Source organism: Schistocerca piceifrons, chromosome 2, assembly GCF_021461385.2.
Source record: "Schistocerca piceifrons isolate TAMUIC-IGC-003096 chromosome 2, iqSchPice1.1, whole genome shotgun sequence".
NCBI lineage: Eukaryota > Metazoa > Arthropoda > Insecta > Orthoptera > Acrididae > Schistocerca > Schistocerca piceifrons.
The window spans coordinates 648,939,984-648,962,710 of record NC_060139.1 but is presented as its reverse complement, the minus strand read 5'-3'; the positions used below and the strand labels follow the sequence as shown (position 1 = coordinate 648,962,710).

The following is a 22,727-nucleotide window of genomic DNA, read 5'->3' as shown; positions in this document are numbered from 1 at the left end:
TACAATTCTACATGGCTCCTAGCTGCACAGAAGGCGTAGTGGGGGAGGGAGCAATGGTAGTGGTGTGGGCTCCCTTGCAGACGGGACAGCATGCAGGGGTGATGTAGTTCTACAGCTGAAATCTTCTCGCAAACGCCTGACTTGCAGAGCTTTTAAGTTACAGCTAGCGATCCTACAAACGATCGTTTTAACAGCTCATGCTAGTACGACCAGTAATTCGACAAGTCAACCGTTTATTACTGAAAACACAATGGATTTAGGACTATGCTGGAATAGAGGGAGTGATTTATTTTCGCCTGTCTTGTGCGTCGTTTATTGTTGCTCTTGCTGCTATGTTAAAATTAGCACATTTTCCCAAAGCACAGCGATGTTTACACAATTTCACCTCAGTGACATGTTAATGCATTTGCAATTGCTATAGAATTCTGAAACAGTCTATTATTATTAAAACAATTGAGGACATGTGAGGTAAGAAAGGTCAATAGGTTATGAAAAGCTCATGCTCAGTATAAAAATAAAAGAGTGATTCCTTCAGTTATGTTGTTACAAAGCCCCATTAATTAATATTTCATGAGTTATCGACGTCCTTAAAATATTCTTCTTCTTTCTTCTTTTGTGGGTCCTGTGTCCCACTTCAACGCGCAGTCGGCCTGTTACTATTATTTGGCAGTGTTAGTTGCAGAGGGTGGCCAGATGCCCTTCCTGCCGTCACCCCAAACCCACTGGGACGGAATTAGTGTACTCCAGCTGTCTGCGAGGCGTAACCTGGGGACCAGCCCAGTATTCACCTAGCTGGATGTGGAAAATTGCCTAAAAACTACATCCAGGCTGGCCGGCATACCGGCCCTTGTCGTTAATCCGCCGGGCGGTTTCGGTCACGGGCTGGCGCTCCTGCCCGAGTCCAGGAAGCAGCGCATTAGCGCTCTTGGCTACCCTGGCGGGTTATCGAAGGTCCTTAAAATAATTACACTATTTCACTGAAAAAATCTTTAGTCAATGGTATATAGCAACAGATCAGAAAGTTTCGCACGTTGTATATATACGACAAAATATTCCACTTCCCATGCTATCCTTTGCCAAAAATTCATTTCTGTATCTCGAAACGTTTATGGCACATGATGGATGTTATGAATATTTCACTTTCACTCTAGCATTTTTGCACCCAATCAAAAGTGACTGCCCTACATAAACCCTTTTTCTTGAGATTAGCGATATACGCAAATTTAAGATAAATATGTTATCTCTATTTTATACATAGCGGTATGTGGCCTAACAAACATCAAACGCAAATTCATAAAGATCACAATTTTTACTGCAAACTATTCCAACTTGGCACAGTACCTTAGTTGCTATTGAAGTACTACAATAACTGTGACCGTTAACGAAATGATAGGCAGTTAATCACGAAGCTGACGAATGAGGCTTATCTGCTGGGAACCAGTGTATCCACGTCGGCACGACCGTTGACATACTAGCTCTGGGAAACTTCACAGCTTGGTCGCAGACAAATGGGACCTCAAGGCTGCCTAGGAAACTCTGAGAAAAGTGATCTGTCAACTGATAGCGGTGTTATAAGGTGTGAAAATAAACGGATCGTCATGCGGGAACGAGACGACGTAGTTTCAAATAAGGCATACTGAATTAAATTTTTACGAAGAAACGAAGCAAGAGTATTAAAGCGACCAGTTCTTGACTCACCGGCATTGTGAACGAGTGTTTCACAGCGATAGTATGCGAGGAGTATTGTGAAATGAAAGTACCGGCCATTGTTTAATTGTTGTGTAGTGCAGAGGATTGGCATATAGACGTGTATCGCGTGACCAGCAGCCCTCCATTTGTAACAATACAGGAGCGTACTCTGTCATTACCTCGCCTTCCTATTTAGCGAAACACGACGAGCAGTGTATTTAAAAAATATAAACATGCTGATGTTTTTGTAACCTGCATAGATACTGAAAATATGAAAGTGTGAACTGAAATCGAATATAATTCATGTGTACTGCAAGTCAGCACGAGTGGTAACGGAATAACTAAGCGAAATGTGGCAAGCGTTATATTTTAGTCACATTTATTTCTTCTTCAATCTGAAATGCATTTATTTAATACGGCCAGTGGGTATTTTCATGTAAGAATGTTGGAACAAAATGCGAAGCAACTTAAGATTGACTTTCTGGGTTCAAAATGCATCGTACCTTAAATAAAATCCACATTTACGATTGAAGGCTGATGTTCTTTCCTTTATCAAATATTGTTCTCATGTCGCAAAATAAACATTTGTTTAAAATCTCGCAATACCATCCCTGTCCAGCTCTTTACAAGTGAACTAGCCTTTGTCGTGGAGACTGTTCTCCACAGTACAGTGCGGTGTACTTGCCATCTGTCGAAGTCCTATTAAGGTAAGGGTTTATCAGACTCGTGACCGATTTTAATGTTCCTTGGCTGCGTTTTAATCTAGGTAATGGTCGCATACCTATTGCATCACCCAATAAATAGTTCTACTGACTTCTTCATAAATTAATAACTGCAGGCAGGATTGTGGACACTGGTGGAAATAATAATGGTCTAAACATTCACTAGTTTATTTTTAAATTAAAGAAAGTTTATTGGATCTTTTAAGTTTGTTAAGCAGCACAACAGATTTAGTTGCTTAAGAAAAAACCCTACATGCAGCATACCACGTTGATGTTGAATAGTGAGTGTGTTTGCCTATCTATAGAAATTTTTTCAAGTTTAGCACCTATCCTCAAATGTTAAAGTTCTTCAGCAACTGGAGTATACTATTACAAATCATGCACTTTTGTTCAAAGGCCAACAGTGACTAAAGCAACTTTTCTTAGTATCACGCGACTGCAGCACGGAATTTTACAAGTTCACAGACATGCTGACCGAAAAATTTCTAAGTTCTCAGTATGCCTCCTAAAAGTGTTAAAAGTCCTCGAAAACTGACTTCTCAAAAATGTAGATCACCTTAAAGTCGTAGGCCCCTCGCTGGTCATGGAAACATAGATCCTACCTCGATCAAGTCTCAAACTGAGCTAACATGGTCACTACCTATTTATAGCATCAGCATCTCGTCATGCAAATTCTCAACTATACATTCCTCTTACTGGTAGAATACGTATGACATACCAGCACAGACCAGAATTTTACCACCTTGCCGATAGTTCCCTTATATTTTGACCAGCTTTCGTAAATTTACGATATTTGCAATCTAAAAGGAGGGTTAGTTTATGTACACTAATTTGCTATTAATTATTCTTAGATCTTGTGAAATCTGCACAATTATAGATAGCTACTGCAGTCTTATCTTAATGCCTCTTTTAAAATTTACAATATATTTCATTTGAAATTTTGTTTGTAATTGTCGGCTTATAAATCAAAATCTATATCGACATCTTCATCATACTGCGCAAGCCACCTAATGGTGTGTGGCGGAGGAGACTTTCGGTGCCACTATCAGATCCCTCCAAGCCTGTTCCAATCGCGAATAGTACGTGGGAAGAATGATTGTCGGCAAGCCTCTCTATTGGCTCTATTTTCTCGAATTTTCTCCTCGTGGTCAATATGTGAGATGTATGTGGGCAGAAGTAATGTTGTCCGACACCTCTTGAAAAGTACTGTCCCGAAATTTCAATAGTAAATCTCTCTTGTAACGTTTGTTTAGGAGCTCCATAACGTTCTCTCGCCAGCTAAACGATTCTGTGACGAAACGCGCCGCTCTTCGTTGGATCTTCTCTATCTCCTCTATCAGTCCTACCTGGTAGGGATCCCAGATAGATGAACAGTGCTCAAGAATCGGGCGAACAAGCGCCTTATAAGCCACTTCTTTCGTGGATGAGTTATATTTCCTTAAGAATCTTCCAAGGAATCTGTGTCTAGTGTCTGCTTTCCCCAGTATCTGTTTTTTATGGTCATTCCACTTAAGGTCGCTCTGGATAGTTGCGCCTAGATATTTTACGCTAGACGCTGTCTCCAGCTGTTTTTCGTCAATAGTGTAGCAGTACGGTAGCGGATTTCGTTACCTGTGTATGCGCAATATGTTACATTTATTTACGTTCAGAGTCAACTGCCAGAGCCTGCACCATTCATCAGTTCTCTGCAGGTCGTTCAGCAAATTCTTACTATCTTAGAGCATCCGACGCTTTCTACTAGATTATATATATATATTTGTGAACAGCAACTGTCGTATCAAACATCCCTGTGGTACTCCGGGTATTAACTTTACATCTGTCGATTTTGTTCCGGTAAGAGCGACGAGTTGAGTTCCGTCTGCAAGAAAGTCTTGAAACCAATCGCAGGTCTGCTCTGATACTCCGTAATCTCGTTTTTTTTTGTCATTGAACGGTAATGCGGGACAGCGTCAAATGTCTTACTGAAATCAAGGAACTCGGCATCAACCTGAGCGCCCTTGTCCACTGGGCTGTGGATCTCATGGAGGTACAGAGCGAGCTGAGTTTCGCAGGATCTCTGTTTGCGGAATCCATGTTGATTTTTGAGGAGATGTTCTTTTTCCAAAAACGTCATAATTCTTGAACATAAAACATGTTCCAAAATTCTACGATAGATTGACGTCAACGATATAGGTGTATAGTTGCATGGATCTGTCTTAAGGCCTTTCTTAAAAACGGGAATGACCTGCGCTTTTTTCCAGTAGTTAGGTACCTTTCGTTGCTCAAGCGATCTACAATAAATTACTGCCAGAAGGGGAGCAACTTCTTTCGGATATCTTTATAGAAACTTATAGGTATCTCATCAGGTCCTGAAGTCTTTTCGCGATCGGTTATCTCAATATCTGCCATTTCGATGTTCGTACGACGACTGAAAGGAGGGACGCTGTTACGATCTTCCGCGGTGACATAACTTCGGAAGACTAAATTCAGTATTTCGGCCTTCTCTCTGTTATTTTTCGTTTCGGTGCCGGTGTGATCGCCGAGAGAATGAGTAGATGATTTTGACCCACTTACTGATTTTACATACGACCAAAATCTCTTAAGGTTTTGACTCAGGTCGGTTGACAACGTCTTACTTTCAAAATCATTGAACGCTTCTCTCATTGCTCCCCTTAACGCTCATTTTCGCTATATTATATAAACATATTGTACATATCAAAATTATGCTATTGGACGTTCAGAACCGCTAGTGGCATTTTGGGGTTCTTAATTTTCTAAATTCATATGTGTTTACAAATCTTTCATATTGAATAATTTAATTTCTGGTAGGTGTATTGAGAGCGCCTCTGGCTGTGCGTTGTCGTCTCGGTTTTCTCTTTAATTCCGTATACTCGCGTAACTTTGGGTGCCACTAGACGAATGATGGATATTCCCGGATATGATAGAAACAGTCATTTGAAATAAGACTTCATTTGGACATATACCCTATTCCGAATGGTTTCCGAGATATAACATATTTAATGTACGTCTTTCTTTTCTTCTGTTTGTTACTATATTGTCGGGTTTACAGATACACACATGTATAAGAGTTAGTCAACATTACGACATGCGTTTTACAAACAATAAATGGAAAATTACGTATTTTTAACACATTCATCTCTAAGCATCGTCGTACGTTTCACAGTACAGCCTTTGTACAGTTCACAATAAATGCTGGAATATACCATTGTCAGCTTCAATGCATTTGAGCACCCTTGGGAGAATATGATTGACGGCCTCTGCACGTTCCCTGATGAGGGCAGCAGCGACCACGATGCCAAGCAGTTCACCTCGCGAATTCACGTTTCTGTTGTACACCTCAGACTTCATCCAACCTCTTAAAAAAAGTCTAACGGCGCATGGTCTGGCGATTTTGGTGGTCATTTTATCGTACTATCACGACTAATTAAGTGATTAGGGCAATTGCGCCACTAGCCCAAAAACAAATGTACATTAACCCTAGAACACTAAAGGGGGAGGGGAAATGTTACCGAAATTTACTACACGACATGTTATTCAGAGGAAGTCATAAAGTATAAGTTATGTTTTAGTTAATTACAGTTATTAAATCTCCAAGGGTATGTTAAATACCAAATTAATAAGAAAATGTCGTGTTTTATACCCTACGCTTATAGCAGTCGTAAATTTCACGATAGTTTAGTAATCTGGGCTCAAATGTGTTCTATTTCGGAAACCATTCAGTATAGGGCATATGCCTGTATGAAGTTTTTTTTGTTTCAGTTTTTTCCCTGAATACTGATCATCTCCTGGGAGACACTGTATTGGTTTAGTTTTTTTTTATTTTGCTGCCGTAAAACGATATTTCAGCGGCTCAGTTCGTGCCGTAGTGGTATCTCACACAGCCGGCTTCCTGCAACCGTCGATATCTGGGTTTTCCCAACGGCAGTAACTAAACCTAGTAACGCATCACGCTACCTGCTGTTTTCTGCTAGACATGTTACTAAGTGGTCTCTCTCTTCCGCCAATAGTAGGATCTGAAGTTACCGTTTGCTGGGGTTTGCAGACAACGTCAAGTTGCTGCCTCCTGGCGAGTGATGCGCTCAGGCGCGTGCTACGCATCGTTCAGCTGTAAAAACTGCCTCCCCTGTCTAAGTCTCTGCTTTGAACAGCGTCGATATGAAACCTGTCAAAAGAGTACTGCAAAGATAACACGTGCTGCAGGCAGCAGCATGGGCGCAGCGCTGACGTTCCTTGTTTCGGGCCTCCTGATTGGCTGGCTGGGGTGGCCCGCCGTCTTCTACGCCACCGCATTGGCTGCGGCCGTCTGGTTCTTCGCCTGGTGGCTCCTCATCTTCGACCACCCGCACAAGCATCCCCGTATCTCGACCTCCGAGCTAGCAAACCTCCACGCCAGTTTGGGAGAAGATACTGCTGTCAATAAGGTAGTCTGCCAGTATTCTTTGTACGTTCTGTGTTACATGTCAACGTTTAAAGCGATCTGTTTTTATGTAGAGTATTCCGAGACAACTAACAGATACCGGATACATGGACTCAGAAGGCGGAAGACCAAGATTGTCCATTGGAGAATGTTAGACATAATAACTACTAAAAACTTCTATTTAATATGGTATGAAGAACAACAACAAACAGTTCGCTACCGAAGAAACATTCACTAACAGAAGCATCTGCTGAAAAATGCAACATATAAGGCATTTATCAGTTAACCTACTGCTACTGTAAGTAATTCTTAAATAATAAAGGCGGTATACAATAAAATAAGTAACAAACATAAATGTACCATGAATGCAACTATTCTTGTCGAATGCCATTCATAAAATATTTTCTGGTAACTAACTAAGGAATACCATTGTGTTGCGGCAAAGTATCGACAGTCTTTCTACTCTTCGAGATGGTGAATAGGAAACTATTCGTCGAAAATCTAGTATTAACGATATTATTACTCGTCTAATAACTCATCTTAATTAGTAGCTGGAAAATAAAAAGTCACAAAACACACACATAGAGAAAGAGCGAGAGAGAGAGACGGCGAAATAATAGAAGATCGACAACCTAGGTCGACCGCGTCGAGAGGTATGTAAATTTTTGTCGAGTACTTCTCTAGTGACAGCAAATCGGTAACCGGAGAAGTAAGCTTTGGCACAAGTACACTCCGTAGCAAACAATACCTTTTGAATTGACAATACCTTTTGAATTGAGAGTATCCGAAAATTCAAACGTAATTGCTAGAAAAGTATTTTTTGTGCAGTTTCATTGAGAGCATAATACAGTCATGAAATTTCCTGTAAGACCAACGTGCTCGTAATTAGGGCAAATCTTCTCATGATTTTTAGTTTCCATTACCAGTGCAAAATGGAATTTAGGCCAAAAATCTACAAAAGTGACTTACTTCAAGATGGCATGGTGTAATGCTAAGAAATCTGTGTACAGTCAGTACGCAGAACCTGTCAGTTATTGGAGGTGCCAACTGAAACTCATATATGTTTAAAAAAATAATAAAATTTTAGTTCTATGCAAACATTTCGGCTTTTGCCTCACTAACCACACTGGAACAAAATTTCGTATGTGTACATGAAAGGGCATCTACTGATAACGGCTAACGTCGTCATAACACGTTTGGCGAATAAAAATAGTTATGTAAATAACCCTCTTTTGTTCTACCAATACATATCTATTAATTTTTTTGCATGATATGTTCTGAAGTAGCTGGTTTTCTTGAGTGCTTTTAACAACCACAGTGTTCGAACAAATAGCTATATCTAATGGCAAAAGAATAATAGCACACTACAAAAAGGAGAAACATGGTAAACAGTGTGAAAAAGTTCGGAATACAAAATTGTACCTATGTTTCGGTAATAAAGGGATAGTGCGACTTCCAGACCAGATAAGAGGAAACCCATATCACAGCAAACTATCCCACTGAAGATGCTTTGAGCAAGAAAAACGCATTTGGGAAAAATAAATTAAGTTGCAGCAGGAAAAGGCGGTTTTATTTACAAAACAAGTACTAAAGAGAATATTCACGACTGAAGCTGATTAATCTGTAAACACGGTGCTGTGCTGATCAGTTGTGGGAAGCTGACTGGCCACGAGATAGGAGGAATCAGGCGCAGGGCCTTGTGAAGTACAAAAAGAAGAACCATTAGGGTTTAACGTCCTATCGACGACGATGGCATTGGAGATGGAACACAAGCTCGGATGGGGGAAGGATAATCGGAAGTACCATTCACCTTAACCACTTCACAACCGATTTTTTTCTAGGGTGAAGACATTATTGTATGTATATTTTATTTACTGTCGTAGGTAGAAGTACAGTGTGAAGAAACATTTCCCGCCATTTCGTTTTCCAATGACGGGAGGAGTGGGGCACACGTGGTTATTCACGAGTACCTTCGGAGTCTCGGAAGAGGACTGCGCAAAAACTACAAGGCGTTCGGAAAAAAGATACTCATCACTGGACGGAGAGTCGCTCCAAGTTTTTAGCTCACGTTATAGGTGTTCAGTATGGACACTGTTTTTGACGCAGCAAACGTAAATCTGTGCGCCATTAATTGACACGATTAGGCTGCCTACCTGCAGAGGATTAAAACTCAAACTTGAAGACAGCGGAATGTACGGGTGCAAGCCATAATTAGAAGAATTCTGCAAACCATGAGCAGGATATCTTTTACCAATAGGACACCGATACATATTAGCATCATGCAGAAAATTCCTACTGGTTCTCTGATAATCTTTCGAGGAACGCATTCCGTCCAGTGGTAATGGAAAGTTTAAGCGACTTAGGAAAACAATGGAACACCTATCTAGAGGACAGGATAGGGATATCAACTGCCGTCCCTCCTAATATTATTCCATTGTCTTGCCACCAGGTTATCTCACTTGGTTTGTGAAGTGCACTGTATAGGACGGGCGCTCTGTGGGAGGAGAAGAGGACTGCACAGCATTTCGAGTGTTACAACTTACAGAGGGCCGGGACGAGTATCGGGATGAGTGTGAGAAAGTACAAGAAGTCACAGTTTCTATTCCTGTTTTATGTGGCGAATGTGGAAAGAGCCACCGAAAAACTAGAACTGAAATGTAGACATCTTTTCAGCGTTAGCCTTATCGTAAGTAGTATTGCAAAGGGCCATCAAGGCCAAGCTTTTGTTCAGGGAACAGATTTCACTAGGTCACTTAAAACGATATTACTGTTTAGAGTTAGAAGTTTCCTTTAAAGACGCAATGGACTATCTTGCTATTAAATGTGATTCTGAAACTCTTCTCTCTAGAAATCCGAGAACGATCATCAGAACCAGAGGGCGTATAAATGGTAACAACAATCGATGGATTATAATGCAACATTCAGTATTTAGCGAAATCATCATTTCCTAGCTCCACAGATTAGATATAGAGAATGATATGCTCGGTCCTTTCATATTCTGATTCAGTGCTCGCGTAACGAATCGTTGTTCTCTCCTTTGGTTTGGTAGTAACTCCATTTAAATGATGACAGCAAGACTTAAGTCACTTGTAAAAACAATGTGAGGAATATTATAATGAAGGAGGGTGATACTGGCTTACCTTTTTTCCTTTTACTGCAGGGAATCACGAAACATATTGTCTGAGCCATAAGGACGATATCAGTGACCATGTAAAAGGAAGAAATACATTATTTATTTATTTATTTCTGCCAGTGACATTTTCCTGCTGTCTCAATATTAACGTAGGTCGTGTTAATATGTTATTATAATTTTAATTGTATCTTTTCGCCTATTCTACTCAATACGTTACGGGTGACATCCCAACATTAATAAACTATAACTATGTCTTAAGGTAATATTTAAACTACGAGTAAGCTAAGTCTATGTTAATGTGTTAATAATTGGCAACCAGTGTTGTACAATCAATAAAGTCATGAGATGTTCAATTGACTCAAACGGGATTTTATGTCCTGTGTATCATACGTTAATGTGATTAAATGGATTATTTTCTGTTATACATGTTTACAGCATTGCAGCAATTCTGTAAACGCTATGTATTGTTATTATTACCCTAAATTACTGTTTATGTGACAATGTCTTACACGAGGAAGAAGTGTGAAAAAGTATGCAGATGTTTCTACAGCTAGCACTCAGCTCTTGTCCTCAGTTGGGTAACACGGATTCACTACCAGCTCTTAGAACCAGTGAATCTTTTTGTTCTGTTACACTCACTTCTGAGGCGATCGGATGGGGATGTGAACTTCCGGGACTGAGCTAGGAATTCCTATCTTTGTAGCGCTTGGTTTCATTGTCTGTTTGCCGCAGACTACCACCCCGTGTGGCGATGATCTAACATAAGCGTATATTTTAAGATGTATTTAAATATGAATAATGACTTTTGCTGTCCATTTGAGCATCTACGTGAGGAGAGTGCTGGTGTTGTTGCAGCCAACTACGCCTTGGAAGCACATCCTGACCTCGCCACAAGTGTGGCTGATCGTCTTCACGCAGTGGGGAGGCTTCTGGGGGCTGTTCACGGTGCTAACGCAGGCGCCCACCTACATGAGGAACATCCACGGCTGGGGTATCGGCATGGTGAGGCTGCAGTCTGCTTGTTGTCCACCACTGGCAGATTCTTGTAACGAAGCATATTGCTGCTTTACTGGCGCTCTGTTTCTCACCAGCCATTTTCTGAAAACCCCTACCTTGACACACGGATTTGCTACAGATTCGCATAAAAATGTTGGGGAATGTCATTTCATATGTCGAATGTGAAATAAGTGGGCATCTGAGAGTTTGTGTGAGATATACTGTGAGGGCCTTGTCAGTTTATTATGATATTAGCCTTTTCCCCATGGCTTCGCATGCATGTGTAATTGTCGCACATATTGCACATAACCTCCTCCCCCCACACTTGGTCCATCTCCTCGTCCTCCACTCTACCCATCTCCTCCTTTCCTCTCCTTGACCATCTCCTCCTTTCCCCACGTTTCTGTCAACATCTATTTCCTCCATCTGTCCACTTTCTCCTCACTCCCCCACCCACTGACTCATTTCCTCTTTGCCCTCTGTATGTCCATCTCCTCCTCGTCCCCTTCTCTGCCCTTCTCCTCTTTCTGTGCCTTTCTCTTCCTCCACATTTCCCTTCCCATTTCCTGTTCCCCTACTTTTGCCCATCTACTCCTGCCCGCAATCGCTACCAATCCCCTCCTATCCCCTCCCTTTGCCAATCCCCTCTTGTCCCCTCTCTGTACCTGTCTCCTCCTGCTCCCCTCACTCTGCTCTTCCCTGCTCTCTGTCTATCTCCTCTTCCCTCTCCTCTCTATCCATCTACTCCTCCCCCCTACCTCTCACTGTCCATCTCCTCTTCTCAGTTCTCCCTTTGTCCGTTTCATCCACCCCAGTCCCAGTTCATTTCTTCCTACCTTCCCTCTCTTAGTCCATTTCTTCCTCACCTCTTGTTGTGTATATCTTCTCCTGCCCCCATCTCTCTGCCCAACTCTTCTTGTCCCTTCTCACTGCACCTCCTTCTTACCGTAATACTGTATTCATTTCCTCCTTTTCACTATCCCCATCGATGTCTACGTCTCCACCTCCATATGTCTCTTCTCCTCCTCCTCTCTCTGCCCCTCCTCCTGCCTCCTCTCCCATACCTCCTCTCCTTGTTCCCTGTCTCACTATCCACTCCTGTCCCTGCCTCCCTTCCTATCCTGCTGCTCCTGCTCTATCCTCTCCTCAGTACATCTCATACTTGCCCTGCCATACCCATTCACACTTTTTTTCTTAGTCGTCAGCCTTCTGACTGGTTTCCTGTGGCCCTCCAAGAATTCCTCTTCTCTGCCAACCTCTTCATCTCATAGAAGCACTTGCAACCTACGCACTCAATTATTTGCTGGATGTATCCCAATCGCTGTCTTCCTCTGTAGTTTTCACCTTGTACAGCTCCGTCTAAAACCATAGAAGTAATTCTCTTTTGTCTTAACAGATGTTCTATCATCCAGTTCCTTCTTCTTGTCAGTGTTCTCCATATATTCCTTTCCTCGCCGATTCTGTGGAGAACCTCCTCATTACTTAGCTTATCACTCCACCTAGTTTTCAACGTTCTTCTGTAGTATTACATCTCAAATGCTTCGATTAGCTTCGGTGCCGGTTTTCCCACAGTTTGTGTTTCACTACCATACAATACTGTGCTCCAAGCGTACATTTTTAGAAATTTTTTCCTCAAATTAACCCCTACGTCTGACACTAGAAGACTTTCTTTGCCAGGAATGCCCTTTTTGCCAGTGCTAATCTGGTTTTTTATGTCCTTCTTGCTCCACCCATCATCTGTTACTTTCCTGCTTAGGTAGCAGAATTTCTTAACTTCACGGATTTTGTGATGATCAATCCAGATATAAGTTTCTCGTTGTTCTCATTCTTGATGCTTCTCGTTGCGTTCGTCTTTCTTCGATTTACTCTCAGTCCACATTCTGCACTCATTAGACTGTTCATTCTGCTCAACCCATCCTTTGATTCTTCTTCACTTTCACTGAGGATAAAAATTTCATCGGCGAATCTTATCATTGAATCCTTTCACCTTGAATTTTAATTCCACGCTTGAACCTTTCTTTTATTTCCGTGAGTAATTCTTCGATATACAGATTGAACAGAAGAGGCGAAAGACTACATCCCTGTCATACGTCCTTTTCAATCCGAGCACTCCGTTATTCGTCTTCCACTCTGATTGTTCCCTCTTGGCTCTTACACATATTGTATGGTACCCTTCTTTCCCTGTGGTATATCCCTAATTTTCTCAGAATTTCGAACATGTTGAACATTGTAGAATACTTTTTCCAGATCGACAAATCCTATGAACGTGAACGTGTCTTGATTTTTCTTTATTCTTGCTTCCACCATCAAACTCAATGTCAGAACTGCCTCTGTGGTGCCTTTACCTTTCCCAAAGCCAAACTGATCATTAGCTAACATATCCTCCATTTTCCTTTCCATTCTTCTGTATGTTATTCTTGTCAGCAACTTAATGCATACGGTTTTAAGCTGATTGTGCGATAATTCTCGCACTTGCATGCTCTTGCAGTCTTCAGAATTGTGTGGATCATATTTTTCAGAAAGTCAGGTGATATATAGCCACATTCATACATTCTAGACACCAACGTGAATAGTTGGATTGTTGCCACTTCTTCCAATCATTTTACTAATTATGGCGGACTATTATTCATCACTTCTGCCCTGTTCGATTTTAAGTCTTCCAAAGCCTTTTTAAATTCTGATTCTAATATTGAATCCCCTCTCTCTTCTATATCGACTCCTCTTTCTTTTTCTATCACGTCATCAGACTGGTCTCCCTCTCATAGAGGCGTTGAGTATACTCTTTCCACCTAGATGCTCTATCCCCTCCATTTAACAGTGGAATTCCCATTGCATTCTTATTGGTGTCACCCTTACTTTTAATATCACTGTATACTGAACCAGGCCTTCTGACAATCATTTCTTTTTCGATTTCTTTTTAATGCAGCCATTTCGCCTTAGCTTCCCTGCACTTCCTGTTTGTCTCACTTCTAAGTGACCTGTGTTTATGTATTCCTGAATTTCCCTGAACATGTTTGTACTTCCTCTTTCATCAATCAGCTGAAGTATTTCTCTTGTTACCCTTAGTTTCTTCACAGTTATCATCTGTGTACTTATATTTTTCTTTCCAAGTCCTGTGACTACCCTTTTTAGAGATGTCCTTTCCACTTCAACTGTACTGGCTACTGAACTGTTCCTTATCATAGTATCTATATCCTCAAAGAACTTCATGTGTTTGTCTTCATTCCTTAGTACTGAATTCCATTTCTTTGTTCATTGCTTCTTTCTGAGTAGTCTCTTAAACTTCAGCCTATTTTTCATCACTATTAATTTGTGAGTCTATATCAGCTGCTGGGTATGTCTCACAAGCCAGTATCTGATTTTGGAATCTCCGCCTAACAATGATGTAATGTAACTGAAAGCTTCCTGAATCTCCCAGCCTTTTCCAACTATTCAAGATTCTTAAACAGAGTAATCGCTGTTACTTGCTGAAATTTACTGCAGAACTCAATTCTTTCTCCTCTCTCATTTCTAGTGCCAAGCCCATATTCTCCCATAACCCTTTCTTGTAATCCTTCCCCTTCCTTCCTCTACAACTTCATTCCAATCTCTAATGACTATTAGATTTTCATCTGCTCCCTTTATGTGCTGAATTGCCTGTTTAATATCCGCATATACTTTGCCTGTCTCTTAATCTTCAGCTTGCGATGTTGGCATATATACCTGAACTATCATCGTCGGTGTTGGTTTGCTGTCGATTCTGATGAGAAAAATTCTGCCACTGAACTGCTCACAGTAACTCACTCTCTGCCCTGCCTTTCTATTTCTAAAGAAATCTGCACCTGTTATATCATTTTCGGCTGCTATCATATTACCCTATAGTGATCTGACCACAAATCCTTGCTCCTTTCCATTTCACTTCATTGACACCTACAATAGTATCTCCCTTTTCAGATTTTATAGCTTCCTTACCACGTTTAAACTTCTGATATTCCGCACCCTGACTAATAGAATGATATCCTTTTCAGTTACAGGCGACATCTCCTGTGAATACACATTATGTTTCTGCCTTGTGCATCCTTATGCCATTGATCATTGGTGACCCTTCCCTCTTTAGGGGCAGTTTCCCACCCCAAGGGCAGAATTGGAGGAGAGTGCTGTGAACCTCTGTCCACTCCTCTGCCCTCTTTGATAAGGCTACACAAACAGCCCTTTAAATCGGGTCAATAAAGCAGCCAGATACTACTTCTCGACACATATGTTGTGCCAAGAATCTTACACAGCAGAGGCTTGGAAACAGTTTCTTTGCCTGTGATGTGTAGGCTGTAGTGTAAAGTTATAATGCAGATCGATACTGTTCCCACACAAGACACATGTCATGTAGATCATTCTATAATGTTGTAGCTGAAGAAATGAAAGAGGAAAAAAAACTTGACTGGTGGTTTCTTCAATTGAATTGGAGCTATGAGTTATCTCACAGTGCTGATACTAATGAAGTTTGCAGTTAGTTAGCCAAATTTGGTTGAAATCGATCCAAGATTTTGGGAGAAGATCCCGGACATACATAATTTCATACGTAGCCTGTCTTATATTTACAATGAACACACCTCCTCCTTCCCTCTCTGTATTTACATATTCCTCCCTCTGTCTGCCCACCTTGTCCTTCCACCTCTATCGGTCTGTTTTGTGCTCTGCATTCTGTCTCTTTGCATCCTCCTTCCCCTCTCTTTATCTATATCTTACAGCCCCCTCCCTCTGAACATATCCTCCTCCCCATCTATCTGTCCATCTCTGCCTTCCCCTCTTCCTTTTCCTCCTGCCCACTACCCCTCTACACCTTCCACCTGCCACATGAATCTTCCCCTCCTGTTCTCCCTCTGTTCATTTCCTCCACCTACTCACACTGTCCATCCCCTCCTCTATACATCTTAATATGTTCCCAGCCATGTTCAGTGGCATGTGTAGCCCCTGCAACATAGTTCAATAAAGTAGGCCCATACTATTCTCACAATATGCTTGTTATGCAGGGCAGGCTACACTTCATGGACTTGAGAATCATATTTGCCCCTGACATACAGGCTGCAATGTAAAGCCATCGATGAAGAAGGCCGATACTACTCCAACGCAACATGTGTGTCGTGTACGCATCCTACATGTCACGCCCTGGAAAACAATTTCTTGTCTCTGACATGTAGGTTGGCCTGCAAAGCATGTTTATTTGGCAGACCGATATCACACCTACGCGACATGCCTGTCATGCAGGGCAGCGTATATGATAGGGGCTGGAAGACACACGCTTTTGCCCATATGTGTGCTCCTATTGCAGCTAGGAGGTTATATCTCCCACAATTTTCTTACTCGTGGGGCCTACTGTGTCTATACCAAATTTTGTTGAAATCGATCCAGGGATTTGGGAGGAGATCCCACAAATACACACATATGCTTTGCATGATATATATATTGACAGATATGTGCAATAATAGAGTTAACTCACCTTCATGAAAAGCTGCTTCACACAATGCGAATAACAATGATTGATACAGGTTTGAAGATTGCTAATGAAGTTTTCAAAAACTAATACCATGTAAAGCGGTATTATTCTTTATGACCAGTGTTCATAATAGTTACTGACATACTGAAGCTGTTAGGTCTGTGTTAAAGTAGCATTAATACTGCTCAACCATACTGTAGAGCTCTTGAAAACAGAAGTGCAGCTTATATTTTAACTAACAATAACTATGTTATTGAGACATAAGTGTTGTGATCAAGACTGACTTTCAGTTAAAACATAATACTCTATTGATCACTGTTTCCAAAAATGTTTACCAAAATTGTAAGAAGTGCAGCTTGCCTGAAACTGTTCAAAAATTTGGTCCTCAGTGTTTGTGGATGTGAAATATTGCTCAGTTCGTGGTACATGTGTTTCAAGTACAGTCCATTTTAAAATATTTGCTGATATTAGCACTAACAGATAGGTTAACCAAAACATTAGATACTTATATGTCCTAACTGGGCGTTGTATACAGTCTTAATTTCATAGTAGGCAAAATAATAATCACACAGTAAATAAAAATTTTGATACACCGTACTGAGCTTTGTTTGACAAACCGAACTAAATTTAACTCTCATGGGATCTTTGTTTCCATCCAAAGCTGCTAGTAATTATTCAGCAGACGATTTATACAATTATTTCATGATTGCCGTAGTTTGTGGCGAATCCATTGGCATTAAGGGGGCGGAATGCTGCTTTGGAACCTAAATGTCGTGTAATGGGGTAGAAAGTAGCTGGGGAACATTGGTTTGGTATGGTGAGTGGTCAGTGGAGGAAACATTTGAGGCTTGTTTTACAGACCTACCCCAAAATTCATTCTGAGTTCAAAATGGTTCAAATGGCTCTGAGCACTGTGGGACTTAACATCTGAGGTCATCAGTCCCCTAGAACTTAGAACTACTTAAACCTAACTAACCTAAAGACATCACACACATCCATGCCCGAGGCAGGATTCGAACCTGCGACCGTAGCGGTCTCGCTGTTCCAGACTGACGCGCCTAGAACCGCTTGGCCACAACGGCCGGCTCATTCTGAGTGATTTACGGAAACCACCAATGGGTTTGATCGAGGATTTGAAGTCTGCTACTGACGTATACGCGGCCATCACTCAGTGATATCAACTCAGAGGAAAGAAGGTGCCTAAATCACTGTGCTGACTGAAACCTTTACCAGCAGCGTTTGCTTTGGTGCAAAGAAGAACAGTTAGGCGTACTTTAGACTGTTTCCCTTATTTACACTTTTCTCCTCTAAAGGCAGTCGTCTTGTCTGACACCAGTTGATAAAACAATCCCGTCTTGTCTGTGTTGCACAAATATTCAAGGCTGTATTTTTCTAACAGTTTACACATGGGTTTTTCTTCCAAAATTCTGCATCACCTAAGGTGCTGATTTTTCTTCTCCTGAAATCACTTTAAAAATGATCCCATGCCTATCCTTAAATCTTTGCAACCATTCGTTACTTGTTTTAAAATTAGAATCGCCAAGCAACTTAGTGAAATCTAAGGCTTTTTGGCATGTCAACGGACCATAAATTGCTACGTCCTGTGCATGCATCTAATTAAACCACTGCAGTGTAGCACTGTCCACATCGTCCGCAGCAGCCGTCTTCATTCTTTTTCTTGAAGGATTACATTTGTCACCTTCAAAACTTTCTTCAATTTCTTTTCGTATTTAAGGAATGTAGCTAACGTTGATTTTCCAAGTCCATACTTCCTTGTTAAGTCTACTTGTTTCATTATGTTATCAATGTCTTTGAAAACCTCCATTTTTGTCTCCAACCTTGTTTCCGAGTTCCAGGCATTGTCCAAATCTTAGCGAAGTTCAAAGCGCTTACATCAACTAAAAACATTCACAGACTGCAAAAATCGCGGAGATGAGCTGCGTATGAGCCCGACAAAACACTTCTGTCTGCTACTGAAGCTCAACAATGGACAAACTAAACACTCTTTCAAACAAAGGAGCTCTTTGACGTTTGACGCTTAACACAGCTCGCGGCGGCTGTTCGCTATTCTCTTTATCGCTAGAATAAATACAGTACTGCAGTATGTAGCGAGGCTTCTGGAAATGAAGCGACGGAAGTGTAGTAGCTAAATAGACAATACCTACCGCTACAGAGAGCTTCTTAGAAGTAGGAAATAGTAAATTCTTCGAAATTTTGTCTTCGTTATAATAGGATGTTCCTAAATTTACTTCATCGTTGTAATGAGGGATAATTAACATGCTACACATAGGAAACCAGCCGGGGCTATATAAAATCATCGCTATACCCGGGTTAATCGTTGTATTGGTAATGGTTACACAGCGGTTTGACTGTATAAAGTATGTGGGACGGGATTTCGGTGGGAGTGAAGACTGCTTTGGGGTTGTGGACTCATAACCAACTGAAATTTAATTTTATAAACAGAATGAAACACGCAATTTCCCAAGCACATGCCACAGAAAAAATAAACGAGGATTTCATGCTCAGTTTTACAAATGACTTAACACCTCGTATATAACAGTCTACATCTACGTCTACATGGATACTCTGCAAATAAAACGTAAGTGACTGGCAGAGGGTTCATCGAACCACATTCACAATAATTGTCATTTATTCCTCTCTCGAACAGGTCGCGGAAAAAGTAAACACCCATATCTTTCTGAGCGAGTTCTGATTTCCCTTATTTTATTATGTGACCGGTTCTCCCTATGTACGTCTGCGTCAACAAAATATTTTCGAATTCGGGGAAGAAAGTTGGTGATTGAAATTTCGTGGGAAGATCGCGCCACATCGAGAAATGCTTGTGTTTTAATGATGTCCACCCCAAATCCTGTATCATGTCCGAGACACTCTCTCCCCTATTTCTCGATAATACAAAACATGTTGCTCTTCTTTGAACTTTCTCGATGTACTCCATAATCCTATCTGGTAAGGATCCCACACCACACAGCAGTACTCCAAAACAAGACGGACAAGTTTTGTGTAGGCAGTCTCGTTAGTAGATCTGTTGCAGCTTCTAAGTGTTCTGCCAGTACAACGCATTCTTTGCTTCGCCTTCCTCACAACATTTTCTGTGTGTTCTTTCCAATTTAAGTTGTTCGTAACTGTAGTTCCTAGGTACTTAGTTAAATTTACGTTCTTCAGATTTGATTGCTTTACCATGTAACTGAAGTTTAAGCGATTCCTTTTAGCAGTCATGTGGATGACTTGGCTCTTTCCATTATCTGGGGTCAAATGTCAAATTTTACACCATATAGTTATCTTTTCTAAGTCGTTTTGCAATTGGTTTTGATTTTCTGACGGCTTTACTAGACGATAAATGGCAGAGTCATCCGGAAACAAACTTAAGATGGCTGCTCAGGTTGTCTCCTATACCTTTTATGTAGATAACGAACAGCAGAGGGCCTATGCACTAGCTTGAGTAACATCATAAGCCACTTCTGTTTTACTTTCCGTCAAAATATTTATAATATGAATAATATAAAAATCAGGAAAATAAGATATAGCCTTGCAATAATGATATAAACTTTAAGAGGAGACAAATGAATATACAATCAGAAAAATTTTAATATAATAAAAATATATTATCCAATACAAATGCTTCATCACACAAAGATCAACTTAAACAGGGCACCTAGTATAAGCTGGACAACACAAATTTATCAAGAAAATAGCACAAGGACACCAACTAGGATCAAAACCTTAAGCAGAAACAGGTATATAACACAGCCAACATGTACAATCCTCAGTCACACAATAACTAAATGTACATCGGTTATCAAGGCACAAAGAAAGGCAGATTGAATGATTAATAGTTTATCACTAAAACACAGGTTCTCACCTAATTCACTGCTTTAGAATATCCATGCCCACATGGCCCCACCAGGTTTCATCGAAATACAGCACATTTATGCAAGGCACTGCTACTCAAATTACAGATTCCATAGTGGTCCCACTGTTTCACCAATTTAAAATCTTCGCAATATACCGATGCCACCATAGACTCAAAGGTCACCACAAACAGATTACGTACAGCCTGCCACTTTTTGCAATGAAATCTTTCTTCAGGAAACAAGTCCTGGCTCCCAGCTGCCATATGTTCCGGATATACAGAGGCAAACATCATCTGCTACTCCAGCAAAATTATTCCTCATGTCAACAGCAGGTCGCATCCAGTGTTGTAGGTCCGCAACCTGACTGCCTTGCTGCGTGTATCATATCTGCTCAGACTCCATGTGGCACTCTTGAGCTTCCTTCCAGATGAGTTCACTTTCGCCAGGAGATTCCAGCTTGTTCCACAGTGGCTGCCTCTGGCCGACCAGTGATCACGAGTCCTCCATTACACATAAGGGCATATAGCACAGCACATCCTGGGCCACGCACATCAACAGCAAAGAAGCTAAACTTTTGCGCTAATGCCTAGCCTCGGTGATGCACCACACACTTAACCGCTTCTCACGGCCACTCGACGCTGGCTGCCAGTTGTGCAACTCTTCTACACCAAAATGTATTCACTGCAGCAACTTCATCGGCCAACCACACTGATGTAAAACAAGCTCAGCCAGATCACCATGCTAGGCCCCAAGCGCCGCACTGCCCCACTGAGACTTGTCAGCCACTGCTTTCAGTGGCCAAGCACAGGCTCTCGGGACAAGTTGCCACTACAGTTCCATACTTTCTACTGCTTTTCTGCTATTCTGGAAGCTAGAGTCCAAAGTTTTTGTTGATCATACCTCTTGCATTCTTGCGGAGATATTTCCATAGTATCTTTCATTCACTAACAATTATTTCTTTACATCTAACCGAGAAGTGAAATACCAATTTTCAAAAATTACACTAAAATTTTTTGAATATAAAGAAATATTTTGGTAAAAAATTCCCATCGCCATTTCCACTCTCTTAGGGGTTGAATTTCCAGAAATACTGAAACCCGTATTTTTTTTATTGGTAACCGAGAAGTCAAATACTAATGTTCATAGATGTGGCTCTAAAAATAGTGTAGTAGTTCTTTAATACCGACATATTTTTAAAAAAATCTTTCACTCACTATTTCACCACCAGAAGGTTAAATTTCCAAAAATGCTGACATGTGTATATCTTTATTTCTGACAGAGGAACCAAATACCAATTTTCGTAGATCTAGCTTCAAAACTGCCTTAATACCGAAATTTTTCAAGAAACTCTTCATCCTCTATTTCACTCTCTTAGGGTTAGAATTTCGAACAATCCTTTCATAAATGACGCCTTCCTTAGCGGCCATCCTTAGTGGTTCGGGATGGTCGATGATGAGACAGTCAGGACATTGCCTTTTACACTGAAGAGCCAGAGAAACTGGTACACCTGCCTAGGATCGTGTAGGGCCCCCGCTAACATGCAGAAGTGCCGCAACACGACGAAGCATGGAGTCGACTAATGTCTGAAGTAGTACTGGAGGGAAATGACGCCATGAATCCTGCAGGGCTGTCCATAAATCCGTAAGTGCACGAGGGGGGGTGGAGATTTCTTCTGAACAGCGCTCTACAAGGCATCCAAGACATGCTCAATAATGCTCATGTGTGAAGAGTTTGGTGGCAAGCGGAAGTGTTTAAACTCAGAAGAGCGTTTCTGGAACCACTCTGTAGCAATTCTGGACGTGTGGGGTGTCGCATTGTCCTGCTGTAATTACCCAAGTCTGTCGGAATCCGCAATGGGCATGAATGGATGCAGGTGATCAGACAGGATGCTTACGTACGTGTCACCTGTCAGTGTCGTATCTAGACGTATCAGGGATTCCTTATCACTCCAACTGCACGCCCCGACCTCACACCATTACAAAGCCTCCATCACATGAACAGTCCCCTACTGACGTGACTGTCCAATCGATACAATTTGAAACTAGAATCGTCCGACCAGGAAACATGTTTACAGTCATGAACAGTCCAATGTCGGTGTTGACGGGCCCAGGCGAGGCGTAAAGCTTTGTGTCATACTGCCCATATCGATGATGTTTCGTTGAATGGTTCCCACGCTGACACTTGTTGGTGGCCCAGCATCAAAATCTGCAGCAATTTTTGGAAGAGTTGCACTTCTGTCACGTTGAAAGATTCTCTTCAGTTGTCACTGGTCCCGTTCTTGCAGAACCTTTTTCCGGCCGTAGCGATGTCGGAGCTTTGATGTTTAACCGGATTTCTGATATTGACGGTACACTCGCGAAATGGTCGTACGGGAAAATCCCCACTTCACCGCTACCTTGGAGATGCTGTGTCCCATCGCTCGTGTATC

At 41.3% G+C, this 22,727-nt stretch overlaps 1 protein-coding gene across 1 annotated transcript in view; it reads left to right on the top strand.

The window, feature by feature from the left end:
* LOC124776989 (putative inorganic phosphate cotransporter) overlaps nucleotides 1-22,727 on the top strand; it is a 182,755-nt gene that overhangs the window by 87,330 nt on the left and 72,698 nt on the right. Inside the window, exons 6-7 of the mRNA XM_047252234.1 lie at nucleotides 6,612-6,832; nucleotides 10,817-10,963. Of these exons, the coding sequence (XP_047108190.1) occupies nucleotides 6,612-6,832; nucleotides 10,817-10,963 (368 nt within the window). The remainder of the gene's footprint in view (nucleotides 1-6,611; nucleotides 6,833-10,816; nucleotides 10,964-22,727) is intronic.